The 16,566-nt window shown below is 47.7% G+C and overlaps 1 protein-coding gene across 4 annotated transcripts in view; it reads right to left on the minus strand.

Annotated features, from left to right (window-relative positions):
- Osbp2 (oxysterol binding protein 2) overlaps window positions 1-16,566 on the minus strand; it is a 159,348-nt gene that overhangs the window by 112,810 nt on the left and 29,972 nt on the right. For all 4 annotated transcript variants that reach the window (XM_006972927.4, XM_006972926.4, XM_076545805.1 and 1 more), the window contains exon 2: window positions 8,153-8,361. In XM_006972927.4, the coding sequence (XP_006972989.1) occupies window positions 8,153-8,361 (209 nt within the window). The remainder of the gene's footprint in view (window positions 1-8,152; window positions 8,362-16,566) is intronic.

Below are 16,566 nucleotides of genomic sequence, written 5' to 3' on the forward strand. Positions count from 1 at the left end.
AAACGGCCAGCAAGTTGACAGGCCAGACACACTTCAACCTGACCTCCTGTGGGGTGGCTCTGTCACATTTCCTGCCACCAGCTATGAGCGGGATGGCATATGAGAGCTAGGGCACACTACTCACACTACTACACAGCTCCCAGGAATGAACTGCTTTGTACCCACAGTGTGCCGCTTTCTGTATATGGTCATTCAATCCTTCCAGAAGCTGAGCAGGACAGCTGAAGACAAGGGAACTGGAGGCCAGAAATATAACTGGGTGAGGACTTAAGGAACACCTTGACCGACCACTTATTTCACAGATGGGGAAACTGAGGCACTGAAAGATCAAGGCACTTACCCAGTGTCGGTAAGCCCTGACCCTAGTGATCAGTCTGTGCTACCATATAACATGCCATCAAATGTGGAAAAGTTGAAGACGTGGAAAAGTTACCCCAGAAGGACAGTATCGAGCCCTGGGGAGGCCACTGGGCCCGCCACACGGCTCAGCTCTCGGCTGCACCCTCTCTGTGTCCCGGGCTCACACATCCTGCGTGCTCTGCTTTGTCTCTCGGGCTAACAGAGACCGGCTTCACCCCTCTCAGCCCTGGTTCCCTTTGCACCAGAGGAACCAGGTCTGCACCCTTACCTGCCCTCATCCACATGTCCTGGCTCTTGTGACTTTTGTTTTTCTTCGTTGGTGTTTAGAGGCGGTGATGTTTCACTGTAATCTAAGCTGACCCAGAGCTCACGGTCACCTTTCTCCATGGTAACAGGCAGAAAGAAACCTCACCTCAGCACTTCCTACAAGGAGGTTAGCAGATCTGCTGAGGGTCTTGGAACACAGACCCCACAACAGACCGCTGGGTGAGCTCTGACTGTACCAGTAGGCCCCAAGCTCACCATGGATATTAAATGCACATGGATGTATGTATGTGTACCACATGCATGCCTGGTGCATGGAGGTCAGAGAAAGGCATTAGATTCCATGGAAATGGAGTTACTGATGGTTGTGAGCCTCCATGTGGGTGCTGGGAATCCAATCCAGGTCCTTCGGAAGAGCAGCCAGTGCTCTTGACCACTGAGCCATCTCTCCATCCCCTTACTGAGTTATTGTATTGTGAAGAGTGGTGGGTATTCATCAAATCCTTTCCTTGCATCACTTGGGATGACTGTGTGATCCCTCTTCAATCAAATTGGTATAGTCAATCAAATTGGTATATTACATTGACTGTTTTTTTCTTTTGAACCTCCTTGAATTTGTAGAATAAATCCTACTTGACCATGGAGACAATCCTTCATAACACACTGTTGAATTTTGTTTACATCCGTGCTCATACAGGATGATGGGCTTTGTGGTGTTTGGTGGCTTTGTTGTCATGGCTGGCTTTGCAGAATAAGACGCATTTCTTCCTATTCAGCTTTTTTTTTTTTTTCTAGGATTGGTATGCATGCTTCTTTAAGTTCCTGGTAGAATTCACCAGCACCGCCATCTGGTCTTGGGTTTTCTTTATTGTAAGATCTCTGATGCCCATGCAACACTCCTTTGTAAATGTTAAGATTTTTGCAGTTAGTCATGGTGCTTCTTGTTTAGACATTTTCTCATTTCATCTCATCTAGATTATCCAACTACATATATTTCTCTTTATTCCTGCAAGGTCAGTAGTAATAATTGTTAGAAATAAGACAAGAGGCAAAAGTTGGTTTGGAAAAGGAGCTGACACAAAATTAGCCCCAGAAAAGAGAGCAGCAGAAGGGTATGCATGGCCTGGTTTCTTCCTGTGATGGGTCTGACCAGCTCCTGAGGGGCAGGCTGAGCGCTAACAAGATGGCTCTGTTCCACGTCTGGCTTTAGTGTCTGTGGTCTGTTCTTCCTGGTTGTTGAGTCTCCCAATTCACCACAGGTTTGCCAATGTGTCTTCTACAGCCATAAACTTCTGAGAGCTGCTCTTGCTGTGCCCTATAAATTTTTTTTATACTGTATTCTTATTTCTATTCATCTTAAAGTATTTTCTAGCCGGGCGGTGGTGGCGCACGCCTTTAATCCCAGCACTCGGGAGGCAGAGGCAGGCGGATCTTTGTGAGTTCGAGGCCAGCCTGGGCTACCAAGTGAGTTCCAGGAAAGGCGCAAAGCTACACAGAGAAACCCTATCTCGAAAAACCAAAAGAAAAAAAAAAAGTATTTTCTAGTTTCCCTTTGTGGTGGTTTGAATGAGAATGGCCCCCATAGGCTCATATATTTGAGTGCTTGGTCCCCAGTGGGTAGAACTGGGAAAGATTGGGAGGTGTGGCCTTGTTGGAGGAGGTGTGTCACTGGGGGGTTGGCTTTGAGGTTTCAAAAACCTATGTCATTCCCAGTTTGCTTTCTCTCTCTGTGAGCTCTTGAAAGGACCAAGCAGATGCCATAACAGGCTGCTCAGTCTTGTCTCAGAGATCAGGCCTCAATTTCAGTTTCCTGAGACTGAGCAAGCAGTCTCTGGGAAGGCCATGAACAAAAGACATAGTCCTTGCAGGAGCTCCCTTTCTGCACGTACTCTGACTGCTCAAAGTTCAGCCAGATGTTTATTGTCTGGGACCCCTCACCAACTTAAAGTTATGTGCATGGGTCAAGGACAGAGCCAGCCCCCACAGTCAGTACGTGCTAGGCCAGCCAGCCCCCATGGCGGCTCAAGGACAAAGCCTGGGACTTGTGCTGGACTGCCCCCAAAGTGATAATTGTAACCACCAACCAGTACATTCAAAGGTTACATACCCTCACCCAATTAAAAGAGAACAGAGATAAAAATAAACCAATCCGAGTTGCACCTGTGCAAACTGCCCCCCCCCCCAAACCCCCTGAAGGGCTTATGGTTTTTGCCTTTAAAAAGCTAGCCACACAAAGAAAGAGCTACTCCTCCCTGCCTCACTCTATTGGGTGTAGGAATGAGTTCCCTGTCTAGACTTGTATCTACAGAATAAACCTTGCTGTTGCATTCTGGACATCCAAGGTCTTCAGTGGTCTCTTTGGGGTCACAATCTGGGCATAACACTCTAAGCTACTGCTCCAGCACCAGGCCTGCCTGCTGCTGCCATACTCCCTGCCACGATGGTCATGGACTCACCCTCTGAAACCGTAAGCTCCCAGTAAACTGTTTCTTCTCTAGGTTGCCTTGGTCATGGTGTCTTTTCACAGCAATAGAAACATAACTAAGACAGAAGTTGGTAAGAGGGAGTGGGCTTTTGCTGTGGCAGGCCTGACCATGCTATTTTTGGGAGAACTGGAAGACCTTGAGACTTTGGACTAGGAACACAGTTGAACACTGTAAGCAGGGCCTAATGGGCCATCCTAGTAGGGACTTGGAAGACAGCAGTGCTAGGAGTGATGTTGTCAACAGGCCCAGCTCAGGAGGTTTCAGAGAGGAGCAATATCAGCAGCTAGGCTAAAGACAGTTCTTAAAATATTTTGGCAAAGGATGTGGCTGATTTTTGCCTTTGTCTTAAGAATCTGCCTGAGGCTTAGTTGGAGAGTTTGGGACTAATTATGTTGATCTTAGAGATGTCAAGACAGCCTAATATTGACTCTGTCACATGATTAGTAGTAGTAATTCTTAAGCACATCTAACACAAAAATGGCAAAAACAAATGCAAAATGTAGTTTGAGGAGAAAAGCAGCAGCAGGAAATTTAATGTTGGAACCAAGGCTTGTGCTGAAAGAGGTGAGGCAAGGTCTAATCCATACCGGATGAAGGGAGTGCTGCCCTCAGGGCAAGACCCCACCCACTTATAAAAAGAAAAGGCCCCAGGAATTATCTGGTCCTAAAAGCATATCAACAAATCAAAGCTTATTTCAATGTAATTCAAGGAGAAGCCAGCAGCACGGGCCCTGTAATTCCAGCTTTGGAGCCATGAAGGAAACAGGAGTAAGGGGTTGTGGAATCTTCCTCTGTGGTTAGGGAAAGCCTCTGAGGACAGGTGTGTGTCAGAGGAGTCCCTACATGAAAGCCTGGAAGGGCCATTGTGTGAAGCTGTGGGAGTGAAGCCTGGATTGTGTTGGAGACCCCAAGACGTCAGAGGTGGCAGAGCCGTGGGGTGTCTACCAAGGAGAGCTGTAAGGAGGGGGTGGAACCAGCCTGTGAGAGAAGTGTGTGTGATACCTCAGTAAAACCCCCCACTCTATCCCCTACAGACAAAGAGAAGCTTAAACCAGGATTCCTAAGTGTAAATAAGAACTTAGACCCCTTTTCCCCAGGTGGCTGTATCTGCTACAGGGACTTTGGAAAACAGTCAGGATATTCGACCAAAAGACTAAAAAGGGAGGCGGGTTAAAATAAATTATATGGTCTGTGCCTTTAAGAACTAGCCTCACAAAGAAAGGGGAGCACTCCTTCCAACCTCCCTGCTGTGAGTGAGAGATTTGGAAGAGCCTCCCTGGAGGCTTGTAAATTTAGAAGAAAACACCTTACTTTTGCATTCTGTACCTAAAGTCTCCAGTGGCAGCTTTGGGGACGTGATCTAGGTACAACAAGACCCTCACTCTATTGTCTCAAAAAGGGGGTCTTAGACAAAGATATCTCAATATAGATAGACCCAGGCCAGTTTCAAGTCCCCAGAAATGATGGCGCCAGCCCCAGGAACAAAAGAACAGAGTCAGGATGTCTGATGGTAACCAATTAACCACGAGATGCCCCTCTCCGGAGATAACATGATAACCCGGAGATGAGTTGTAAAACTCCTGACAGGGCAAACAGATAAGCTAGAATAAGATAAAGTCCAGGCCCGGGAAAAACTGGACCAATCAAGGATGGATCCGTACTAACCCCCTCTCCTCTAAGAAATTTTATGGGTTTTGCCTATAAAAACTAACTTCCCCAAGAAAGAGGAACTCTTCTCTGCCTCACTTGAGATGGCTTGAGTTGAGTTCCCTGTCATGACTTGTAACAGATAAACCTTGCTTTTGCATTCTGGTGTGCTCGTCCTTGGTGGTCTCTCTGGGGTTACGATCTGGGCACAGCAGTGAGCTGCAGGCAGCTATGCTGGAAGGGCAGAGCCATCCAGGCCCCTGGCATCAGACGTGGAGCTGCGGGATTGGGAGTTGGCCCTGCTGGGTTTCGGGCGTGCTTTGCGTAATGGCTGGTTGTGTGTGCCAACTTGACACAAGTTACAGAGTCATCAGAGAAGAGGGAGCCTCAGCTGAGGAAAGGCCTCCATGAGACCCAGCTGTAAGGCATTTTCTCAATGAGTGATCAATGGGGGAGGGTCCGGCTGATGGTGGGTGGTGCCACCCCTGGGCTGCTGGTCTTGGGTTCCATAAGAAGGTGGGCTGAGCAAGCCAGGGGAAGCAAGCCAGTAAGCAGCTCCCATCTGTGGCCTTTGCATCAGCTCCTGGTTCCAGGTTCCAGCCCGGCTTGAGTTCCTGTTCTGATTTCCTCCAATGATGGACTATGATCTGGAAGTGTAAGCCAAATAAACCCTTTCCTCCCCAACTTGCTTTTTGGTCATGGTGTTTGATCGCCACAACAGAAACCTAGCTTTGGTTCAGCATTTCCTCACCATGTCCCCATTCTTTCCATTTGGAATGATAACGTATATTCTGTGGCATTGTATGTTGAAAGCATGTAATCTGCATTTGGGATTTTACAGGATGTAAATTAAGAGCCTGTCTTAAGCCTCAGAAGAGACTTTGGACTTCGGACTTTTAAACAGTGTGGAGACTGAAAAACTTGGGGGACTTTTGAAGACAGACTAAGTGAATTTTGCATTATGATATGGCTACATGTCTATGGTGGCCGGGAGTGGAATATGCTGGTTTGAATGAGAATGTCCTCATAGGCTCCGGAGGTAATGGGACTTTAGCTGAGTTCCTTCCATCCTGGGAACCCACAAGATGAACCTACAAGTTGTCCTTTGAACTCCACATGCACACAGCGACACTCATGCACCTACATACACACCACACACACACACACACACACACACACACACACACACACACACAAAATAAATAATAAATAAACAAACAAACAAACAAATAAATGTAAATAGTTAATCTAGTAAATATTGCCTATACACCAATTTTAGAAGTTCCCAGGAAAAATAATGAAGCTATTGTAGTCACTCATTCATAGGAAAGAGGAAGCAAGTTCCTCCACGAGTCGCTGGCTCCCTCACTTGGACAGCAAGGCTGACCCGAGCCCAACCCCATACACCACAGCAGCTTTCCACAGGCGATCACAGACACATGGGCCCTCAGGGCTCAGCACAGCCTGACTGTTTCCTGCTGGAAGACTACACTTCCCACCTTCCCTTGCAGACTGTGGAAGTCATTCCCACCCTTATAAAAGGCTGTATCCCATCTTCTTCTGGAGGCATTTTGGCCATCTGCACACGTGGGAGACAAAAGCGCCACCTCTCTATGAATAAACATGGCCCTGCCTAAGGTCAGACTCAGCCTCTCTTTCTTTCCTTAAGTAATCTAATGTAGCCCTTGCATTAAACGGCAGTAGTTCCAGTAACCTCCTCCACCACTGTGTTGAATCTGCACACATGCATGCTTGAAATAAAACACATGCAGGCCACTCCCTGGACCACTGTGCATCACAGAAAAATAAGAAAACAGCCTCAGGTTAGAGAGGTGGCTCAGAAGTTAAAAGCAATTGCTGCTCTTTCGGAGGACCTGGGTTCGGTTCCTAATACCCACACAAAGGCTTTCAGTTGCCTATAACACCAGTTGCAGAGGACATGGTGCCCTCTTCTGGATGCTCAGACAGACAGACAGACAGACAGACAGACAGACACACACACACACACACACACACACACACACACACACACACGGTGATATTTCATTTGTACTGAAATGTGATTTTATTTGTATGTTAATAAATAAAGTTGCCTGGGGGTCAGAGCTAATAGCAAACCATAGCAGAAGCCGGGAAGCAGTGGCGCACACCTTTAATTCTGATCACATGACAGGCAGATCTTTGTGTGTTCAAGGATACAGCCAGCATGGAGACACACGCCTTTAATCTCAATACCAACCATAGAGACCTAGAGGTCTGTATAGACAGGCAGTGATGAGGTCATGTGGTTGGGTTTACAACCAATGAGAAGGCAGAACAGAAAGACTATAAAAAGACAGCTACACAGGAAGTAGGTCTCATTCTGAGGGGAAGGACAACAGCGTCAGTGAAGGGTGAGAAAAGGTTTTTAGTATCAGCTCTTAGCTACTGCTCTGACTTCTTGGGCTTTTAACTCTGCATTTGGCTCTGTGTTTCTTATTTAATAAGACTGTTACACACACACACACACACACACACACACACACACACATGTGAAACAGACATGTGTAGTGTAGGCAAAACACTCATACCCATAAAATAAATAAATCTTAAGAAATCAGCCTAATGGCTCATCCACAGACAACAGGCTAAATGAACTATGGTACCTCCATACAACGAAAAACCGTATCGCAAAAACAGAGACAGTGTTTGTATATACTGACAGGGACGGACACATTTAGGATAAATAACTAAACAGGCAAGGCAGTGGGGTGCTGCATTTTAAACAAGTACCTACCGGGGCATATGTGTAAAGCTGGCCACCTCTGGCACCTCTGGTGAGAGTCTAAAGTAGGTAGCTAGGGGCAGGAGTCCAACATGGGTTTTACTCATGGGGTTTTAGAACTATTAGCTTATAAATAATATAAGATACTGAATATTTAAAAATTAACTTAAGGTAAAACACTTTGCTTGGACCATCAGAGTTGATGTCTTGCCTGGCCAAGCTAGGATGGGAAATTGTCTTCAAGTACTCACAATGTGGTCACTAGGGAAAATCGAGTCTGAGGCACAGGTTCACCCTCCTGGACCCCCACCCACAATATCTGAAGCATCTACTGAAGTCCTCATAACCATTCTTAGTCAAAATAAGGCACACATAGCCCCGGCTCTGCAAACATTTCTGTCCCCAGGACTGCCAGCCACCCACAAACACCCTGGCAGAACAGCTCCCTCCCTGCTGAGGGTACACCCAACCAAATGGGAAGGGCACACACAGGCCTTGGGCCTTCTGAATTGGACCAGACTCCCTTGGGTTTCCTGGTCACTGCTGTTCCCAAATGTTTCTGATCCCCACTTCCTCTAGTGGGACAGCGTGACACCACTCATACACACCCCCTGGGCTGAGTGGTCACTACCTGACTGAGTTTTCATCACTCGGATAGCCTTGGCCTTGGCCAGCTCCAGAACGGTGATCCACTGCTGCCGCTCCACCTCAGAGCTGGCCTTGAGGTGGTAGGTCCTCGCTCCGTTGCATAGCAAGATTCCACAAGAGTCCTCTGTGTCGATGTGTGCGGAGGCCAGGTTGATGGTTCCACGGCAGGTGTGGGCCATTTCACCCTGGTTTCTGTGGGATTCAAGAGAAGGTAGGAGGTGAGGCCTCCCGAACCCAGTAGTTCCAGATCGAAGAAACTCTCAAAGTAAATCTTCATCTCAGGCCCTGAGAGCTGGGAGACGCCCTGGGATCCCCAGTGGGAGAGAATGCCTTATCGGACTTGACCTCTTATGGGTTGGTCAAGGGACTCTGAGGCCATGTCTGCCTACCATGGGAGAGGTGGGAGACGGTCATGTAGCATGTCTACTGTGGTCTGAGCCTTCGAGGACACCAGGAAATGGAGAAGAGTCCCAACATGCAGAACAGGTCTGCAGCATCATGCCAGGATCTTTCCACTAACTCTTGGAAGCAAAGAGTGAGACATTGCCACTACAGCAGAGATTGGAGGCCCAGGGCTCAAAGGGGACAGATGATGGGGGTCAGGGGGGATTGGGGGCAGAGACTGGAGGCCCAGAGCTCAAAGGGGAGGACCAGGAGGGGGGTGGGGGTGGAGGAAGTACCTTCTGCTTTGAAGTAACCTAGGAATGGCATTGTCCTTGAGACTGTCATTCTCTTCCACCAAGAAAACCACAGAGCAAAGATGTGATCACTGTTGCTCAAGGCCATGGCAGGGCCGACAGGATGCCACCTCATGTCAAAGGAACAACCCTGCACCAGTGACAGGATTAGGGAGCTAACAACACCAGAGGTGAAGGAGCGGTGACTGAGTATGTTTTATTTCCAACACGGGCCCCATGTCTAGAAATGGAGTGGATTTACTTAACTCGCTCCCTTACACACAAGAAGGAAGTCCAGAACTCCATAAGAACCCCAGATCTGGGGTGTTGCAAAGGGAAGAACAGTTGGCAAGCAGCTAATAGTGCCAGGGGGATGAATTCACTGGGCAACTTCCTGCTGGGGTGGCCACTCTTGGTGGTCTGCCATCTTGACCACATCTGGAATTAACTGAAACCCAAGTGTCTGGGTACACCTGTGAGGTGTTTTTCTTGATTAAATCATTTGAAGTGGAAAGACCCATACTTAACCTGGACCTTTTGAGGTGAAAAGATCCACCTTTCATCCGGGCCACACCTTCTGATGACAGCCTCTATAAAGGGCATGGGAGAAGGAAGCTCTTGCTCTGTGCCTGCTTAAGGGAGAAAGTTGATTTCGGTTCAGAATGTAGTCAACCGAGCTCCAGAGGGCTCAGAAACGCCACATTCCAGCTCTGCTGCCCACAGCACACATGGATTCTATCAGGAGCGGGGAAGCTCCAGCCTCTGCCAGCGGTTTCCTATGATTCTCAGGGGCTTTCTGCATGGACACCAACCCTGCTACACCGTGCCTGGCCTCTGCTGCTCTCCATGACGCCCTCGATCTTGCATCCTTGGTGCTTTCATGACTAGCAATCACATGGATGCTGTGGACAAGCTTCTCTTCCCGGCTCAGGATGTCTGGCCACCCTGGACCACAGCTGCATCGGTTTAAGTGTGCTGACCCTGGGGAAACACTTCCTTAGGCGGTTGCTTCTGAGAAGCAGGGAACCCCTTCAGCTTAGGCTGTCTTTATTTTCATGAATTCAGACCCACTAGATGGAGTTTTCCCCCCCAGACACCTTCGGCTGATATCAGCTCCAACACGAATGCTCTTCCGTCCTGGAATTACCTATGCCAAGCAAATAGTAATTTTTTATTTACTTCACTCCAGGTTCTTAAGACATGGGCAGAACAGAAACACATTCTTGGCAAAAAATACATGTATGGCCCCTAGTAGATTCCTGATAGAATCTTTGTTCTCTGAAACCTCATCCACATTTCTCTCAGTGCTCTTATCTTCTAAGCTCTGACAGAATGGCCCATCAACCTCTGCTTATAGTATCAGGTGGCTTTTCTAGACCAAAGATCCAAGGTCTTCCACATTCCTCCTACAAAACAGTTCCAAAGGCCCGAGAGCCACGTGGTCAGGTTCAGACACTAACAGCCTCACTTCCAGCACCAGCTTCCATCCCAGCTCCTTCTGCGTCCCTCTGGTAAAACAACCCGCTGAAAACAATTTAAGGTTTATTTTGGCTCAGGGATCACGGTCTAGTCCATCACGGTGGGGAAGTCAAGGCGGCAGGGTCTGAAGCAGCTGATCAATCACATCCACAGCAGAAAGCAATAAGCAAATACATGGATGCTACTTAAAGCCCAGCCAATGACGCTGCCCACTGTAACTATGGTAATTATTTCCCACAGCAATTAATGTAATTAAGATAATCTCTCACGGACACGTTCAGAGCCCTTCTCCAGGCAATCCTAGATTGTGCTCAGCTGACGTTAGAGCGGCCATCACAACACCCAAACAAACAATCCCCTTCTGTTTGAAGAACGCTTTCCCTTTCTGACTCTGCTCTGCTTCGACCACGCCTCTTAGAGAAAGTGATGTGGAGCTGAAGCGAGACCAGAGCTGAGCTGGCAGCGGAGGAAAGGGACTCCGTTTGCAGACTTGGCAGAGCTGGAGTGTCTGTCACAAGGCTCACGTCGTGCATTTAATTTTAGGCTGGAGACTGCTGGGGTGTTAAATGTTACAGTGACTAACCAACAGCACCATGCTAGGCAGACTGTGTTCTAGGCATAAGCCACGCTTGTAAGACCAGGAGAATTCACAGGGCTTTCAGAGACCTGGAAAGGCCCCAGCACCATAACGCAGGGGAGCATGGGAGCAGAGGAACAGGACAGCAGGGGAGACAGAGGAGCTGGGGAGCAGGCAAAGGCCAAACGGAGAGCTGGTAGGCACATTAAGGAGTTAGACTCTTATACCCAAAGTCAAAACAGTGAGTCTCCTGGGCCCACTATCAGAAAAGAGAGAGAATCAACAGCTCCAGAAGTTTCTGTGGAAACACAGCAGACAAAAGTGTCTCATGCATGGTGGGAGATGGAAGAAGCCAGGCCACTGTGTGAAATCAGGGCTGCACTGTAAGTCATCCCTGGGCATAGTGTAGATCACAACCCACCATATATATATATATCACCTACTGTATATATAATAAATACCCAGCAGTCTGTGCAGGTACAAGCAAAGGACTGGAGAATGGGTGAGAAGTAAGATACTTATCAGAAGAAGCATAACCACGATTACACACTGTGATTGTTAATCTTGTCAATTTGCTTGGGAATCAACGAAGAGACACGCCTCTGGGTGGGTCTGTGAATATATTTCCTAAAAGGATTAATGGGGTGGGGGCTCCCCCAGAGTGAACAGAACCTTCCTTTGGCAGCCCAGATATAAAAACAGCTGAGGGTAAAGCGGGGCTGCTTTTGCCTGCTCTTCTTTACAGCTTGCTGGTGAGTGCATCTACTCCTGCTGGTGAGTGCATCTACTCCTGCTGGTGAGTGCATCTACTCCTGCTGGTGAGTGCATCTACTCCTGCTGGTGAGTGCATCTACTCCTGCTGGTGAGTGCATCTACTCCTGCTGGTAAATGTATCTCCCCTTGCTGGTGAGTGCATTTACTCCTGCTGATGAGTGCATCTACTCCTGCTGGGGAGTGCATCTACTACTGCTGGTGAATGCATCTACTCCTGCTGATGAGTGCATCTACTCCTGCTGATGAGTGCATCTACTCCTGCTGATGAGTGCATCTACTCCTGCTGGGGAGTGCATCTACTCCTGCTGGGGAGTGCATCTACCCTTACTGGTGAGGTCATCTACTCTTGCTGCCCCTGCAGCTGCCTTCTTTATTGATGTCAAAACCCAGCTTCTTCAGTCTTCCAACAAGAGCTGAAAAGGAACCCTCCAGGCCTGCAGCACCAGATGGCAACTGCTGAGGCATCTTGCGCGGTGGACCGAGCAGGCACTGGGGCCTCGTCTCTAGTGTACAGACACACAATGTTGGACTATGCAGACCAAACTGTGTAAGCCAATCTCATAAATTATCCCTTTGTATTATATATTCATATGTTATCAGTTCTGTTCCTCAGAGAACCCTGACTAGTACACAGACATAGAGAATCACTAAATACAGAATTCTGGATTGCTTTATAAAATAGAGGAAAGGAAAGACTGGACAGACGATTGAAGTTCAGCTGCGGCCTGGAACCTTACGGTTTGGTGAGTCGCAGACGCTCCTGAGAACAGCCCCTCATCTGGCGCGGGAGCAACTCAGTGAAAATCCTGGAGCCACCAACGCAAGCAAAACAGACATGACGGTAAAGGGGGCCTGGTTGAGAAGAGGGGGATGGGCGGGGCAGGGGACGGGAAGGGCAACGGGGTGAATATGATCAGAATAAATTACATACATAACGAGAACGTCATAATGAAACTCATCATTACATATGACTAATGATGCTGGGAGAATCATTTTTAAAATTTTTAAAATAATAATAACATCTGAGAAAATGAAAACAAAGCCCATTAGCTTTTCTAGTTACCTAGCACCCAAATAAATCTTTACTCAAAATAAATATTTTTTAAATCAAGGTTTTCAATTTTTCAGTTTATTTTTTCTTTGTACTATTTGGAAGAAATCGTGTAGTGGGCTGTATAAATCTGGGGCTAATGGCCTTTCAGAATCTCCTAGTCCAGTGAGGTTTCTGGCCTTGGATTTCAGCTCTACTCTTCTTTGTCTAGATTGTCTTCTTCAATCCGCTCTGGGCCAGCAACACGGGCTTACTTTTATCCTGTTTACTACATTAGCTTTGTTTTCACTTCAGTGGTTTCAAACTCAGTCTGAAAAGTGCCTAGAATTCAGGGACACATCCTAAAATTCAGATTGCCCTTTAGGGTGGCGTTCCTGCTCATCGTGTTTATAAAATGCTTTGTTTCTCCCTTTAAAAACTCTGGTTGAGAGCCATTACGGTGTCTCATTGATAAAGGCACCTGCTGCTAAGCCTGAAGACCTGAGTCCAATCCCCAAGACCTACATGATGGAAGGAGAGAACTGACTCCTGCAAACTGTCCTCCGACCTCCACAAGTTCCATAGAGGACGGACGGGGACACACACACACACACACACACACACACACACACACACACACGGAGAGAGAGAGAGGTGGGGGGGAAGAAACACACACAGTAAATAAATGTAACTTAAAAATCTAGAGGATTGTAGTAGAAAGCTGGGTGTGTTGACACGCAGCTGCAATGCATTTGGGAGGCCTGGACAAAAGGTTCAACCATTCAAAGCACGTCTAGGTTACACAGTGAGTTTGGGACCATCCTAAGCTACATGAGACTCTGTCTCTGACCAAAAAAAAAAAACAACAACAACAAAAAAAACCAACCAACCAACCAAACAAACAAACAAAAACCAATAAATACATTTTTAAAAATCCTGTTTGAGATAATGTTAAGAGGATGAACATTCCAGAGTCTCTCGGAAGCCCGGACAGTGAAATATTGCTCTACTCAGCCTGCTGGAACTGGCAACCCTGTTGGCAACTTCCCTCCCTTTCACTGAGGGTTCATGGAGGTGTGAAACAGCCCAAAGCCATCATTTTCCAGCCCCGGGCAGCTGCAGTGGCCTCGTTTGCACAGGCCATGGCATGGCCACCCAGTCACAGCAGGACACTCAGCAACACTCACAATAAGGGAACTGTGCGCCTTTAACAGGGTGTTTGTGTCGGGGCTTCAGTGTGCCATCTGATAAAATCAGGGCACACAGGGACAAAGTATCAGCAGGTGCCATAACTGCTAAACAACCTGCTGTGGCCATCACCTACTACGTGCCCTTCAGTGACTCAAAGCCAAATAACTGTCAGCAGTGACCTTGCCAGGACAGCAGCTGTTGGAACTCCGAAGCTTGTAACAGCCAATGAGGCGTTCTCCAAGCCATGGCGGCCACCTCAGGCTAGTTAGTGTACTAGTTACTTCTCCTGGAGTTGTCAGAAGAGCCAAGATAAACTTGATGGAAGAAAAATGAATGTTGCTCATTCTTTGAACTGTCAGTCCATCATGGAAGACAGGGCATCGGAGAGCAGGGCCTTCACATCATAGTGTCCAGAAAGCAGAGGAAGGGTAGCGATCTAGAGATCTGACCAATCTTTCAAGGCGTGCCCCTAATGGCCTACTTCCTCCAGTCAAGCATGACCCCCAAAATAGTACCACCAGCTGGGAACCAAGATTTCAAAACATAAGCCTATGGGGAGCATTTCATACTTAAACCACCACATTCCACCCCAGTTCATGAACATCTCAAAATGCAAAACGCATTTGCTCCTTCTCCAGTTCTCCTACGTGTTCAAGAGTCTAAGTTCAAAGTCTTCTCTGAGACGCAAGCAAACTCTTAGCTATGGGGCTCTGTAAAATGCCAAGGGGGTTGAAATCAGGACACAAAAATAGGACTGGGAACAAAGCAAGACCAAAACCCAGCAGGGCAGACAGAACATCTTGTAGATCACCGGAGTCCGGGGGATTTGGTGTCAGGATGGCACCAGCAGGCTTGGGAAGTCCCGCCCTGTCACCTTGCTGTTTGGACTTCAAGTGGCATCTCTTTGCCTGTTCATTGACTGCAGCTGTCTAAGGAGCCATTTCTGGCATCTCTACATCTTGGATTCTCCACTGCAGCTCAGGCTTTCTGCTCACAGCTCCATCCCTCTCAGGGATGTTTACAGGAAACATGATCCTGCCATGCTCTGACTTGCCTCCCCTGCCTCCTTTGACATTCTGGTGGGATGCTTCATGACCCTGTAAATCCTGCATTCTGCAAGCCTACATAACCAGTATCATGGGGATGACACTCACTCAAGCAGGTCCCCAAGGACTACAGCAGACTAAGGTCTCTGAGTTCCTAGGTTTGCTGGAAACAGGAACTATGTGACTATGTGCAGGGTGTTCTGCATCTCTCAAAGCAAATGAGGGCTGGAGAGATGGCTCAGTGGTCAAGAGCACTGGCTGCTCTTCCAGAGGACCCTGGTTCAATTCCCAGCACCCACATGGCAGCTCACAACTGTCTGTAACTCCAGTTCCTGGAGACTCAACACCCATGGCAAAACACCAATGTACATGAAATAAAAATAAATAATTTTTTTTTAAAAAAGCAAATGAATTAAAACCTTGATGCTCTTAATCCGGCCATAGGTTGGGTCTGGCCAACCGTTGAGAAATGCTGAAGGCATCTTTCTGATTGTTCCAATGCAAAATGCTTGATTTCTTTTCAATGACACGAATCTCCTAGACTACCAAGCCTTCCTTGTCTATGTTAAATGGTTCAGTTTCTGGATAAACTGAACGTTTTCCCAACATTTCCATCCTGCTTTCTGATGCCGATTCTCACTGTAAGCTTGGCTAAAAGCAGCCGACAATAACCATGCCATAACCTGACGGCTATCCTGATTTGAAGTTTTCCTCCATCAAATTAATTTAGTCCATTATAAATTTAGCTTTACTCAAGGGTTCGGGACATACCGAGAGATAAATTATCTGCAGGAATGACACATGAACGGCCTCAAGAGAGAATTCCAGTAGAATTCTCACTGCCGTCTGAAACCTCGCTGGCCCGGCCATCACTGTCCACCTTTCTATGGGTACCTTAGTGTTCCACGTTCCCACACTCGTTCGTTAAGCTCCGCTTACAGCATTCTCAGCTTCCTTTAGCTTCTCCCCATGGTCAGGGTTGGTCACAAGAGTCCCACTAACACCGGTTTTCTGTGTTAGTTATTCCTACATCACTGTAACTAAACACCTGGCATAAACCAGTTGAAGAGGAGATTCAGCGTGGCCAACAGTTTCAGAGCTGGTGGTCTGCCATTGCGGGGAAGGTGTGACTGAGCAGAAGAGCTTACTTCATGGCAGCCAGGAAGCAGGGCCAGGGACCTGATAAAGATGTCAAAGTCCTTCCTCCAGGGACCTACTTCCTCTAGTTAGGTCCTGTCTCCTAAATTGTCTATGGTTTCTATGGAGCCATCAGGTTTGTGTTCAAACATAAGCTTGTGGGATATCTCATATTCAAAACCCACCACTGCGTGATTTGCGTATGTGTAATGGACGCAGACCTTCTGTGCTCCCTCCAAGAGCATTTGCCATGTCTTTGGTTCCCTAAGGGTCCCGTCTAGGCTGTCATTCCCTGAGTCACATAGTAACCCCTTACGGGGAGTGATGGGTATAACGATTATAAACAGTGTCTAGACGCAAATGCCTACAGCGTTCATATCCCTCTGCTTCCTGGCTGCGGATGCCATGTGACCAGCCGCCTCCCACTCCTGCTGCTGTGCCTTCGCTGGCGTGAAGACTTCCCTCAGACTGTAAGCCAGGGAAGGA

This window comes from Peromyscus maniculatus, chromosome 10, assembly GCF_049852395.1.
Source record: "Peromyscus maniculatus bairdii isolate BWxNUB_F1_BW_parent chromosome 10, HU_Pman_BW_mat_3.1, whole genome shotgun sequence".
Lineage (NCBI taxonomy): Eukaryota > Metazoa > Chordata > Mammalia > Rodentia > Cricetidae > Peromyscus > Peromyscus maniculatus.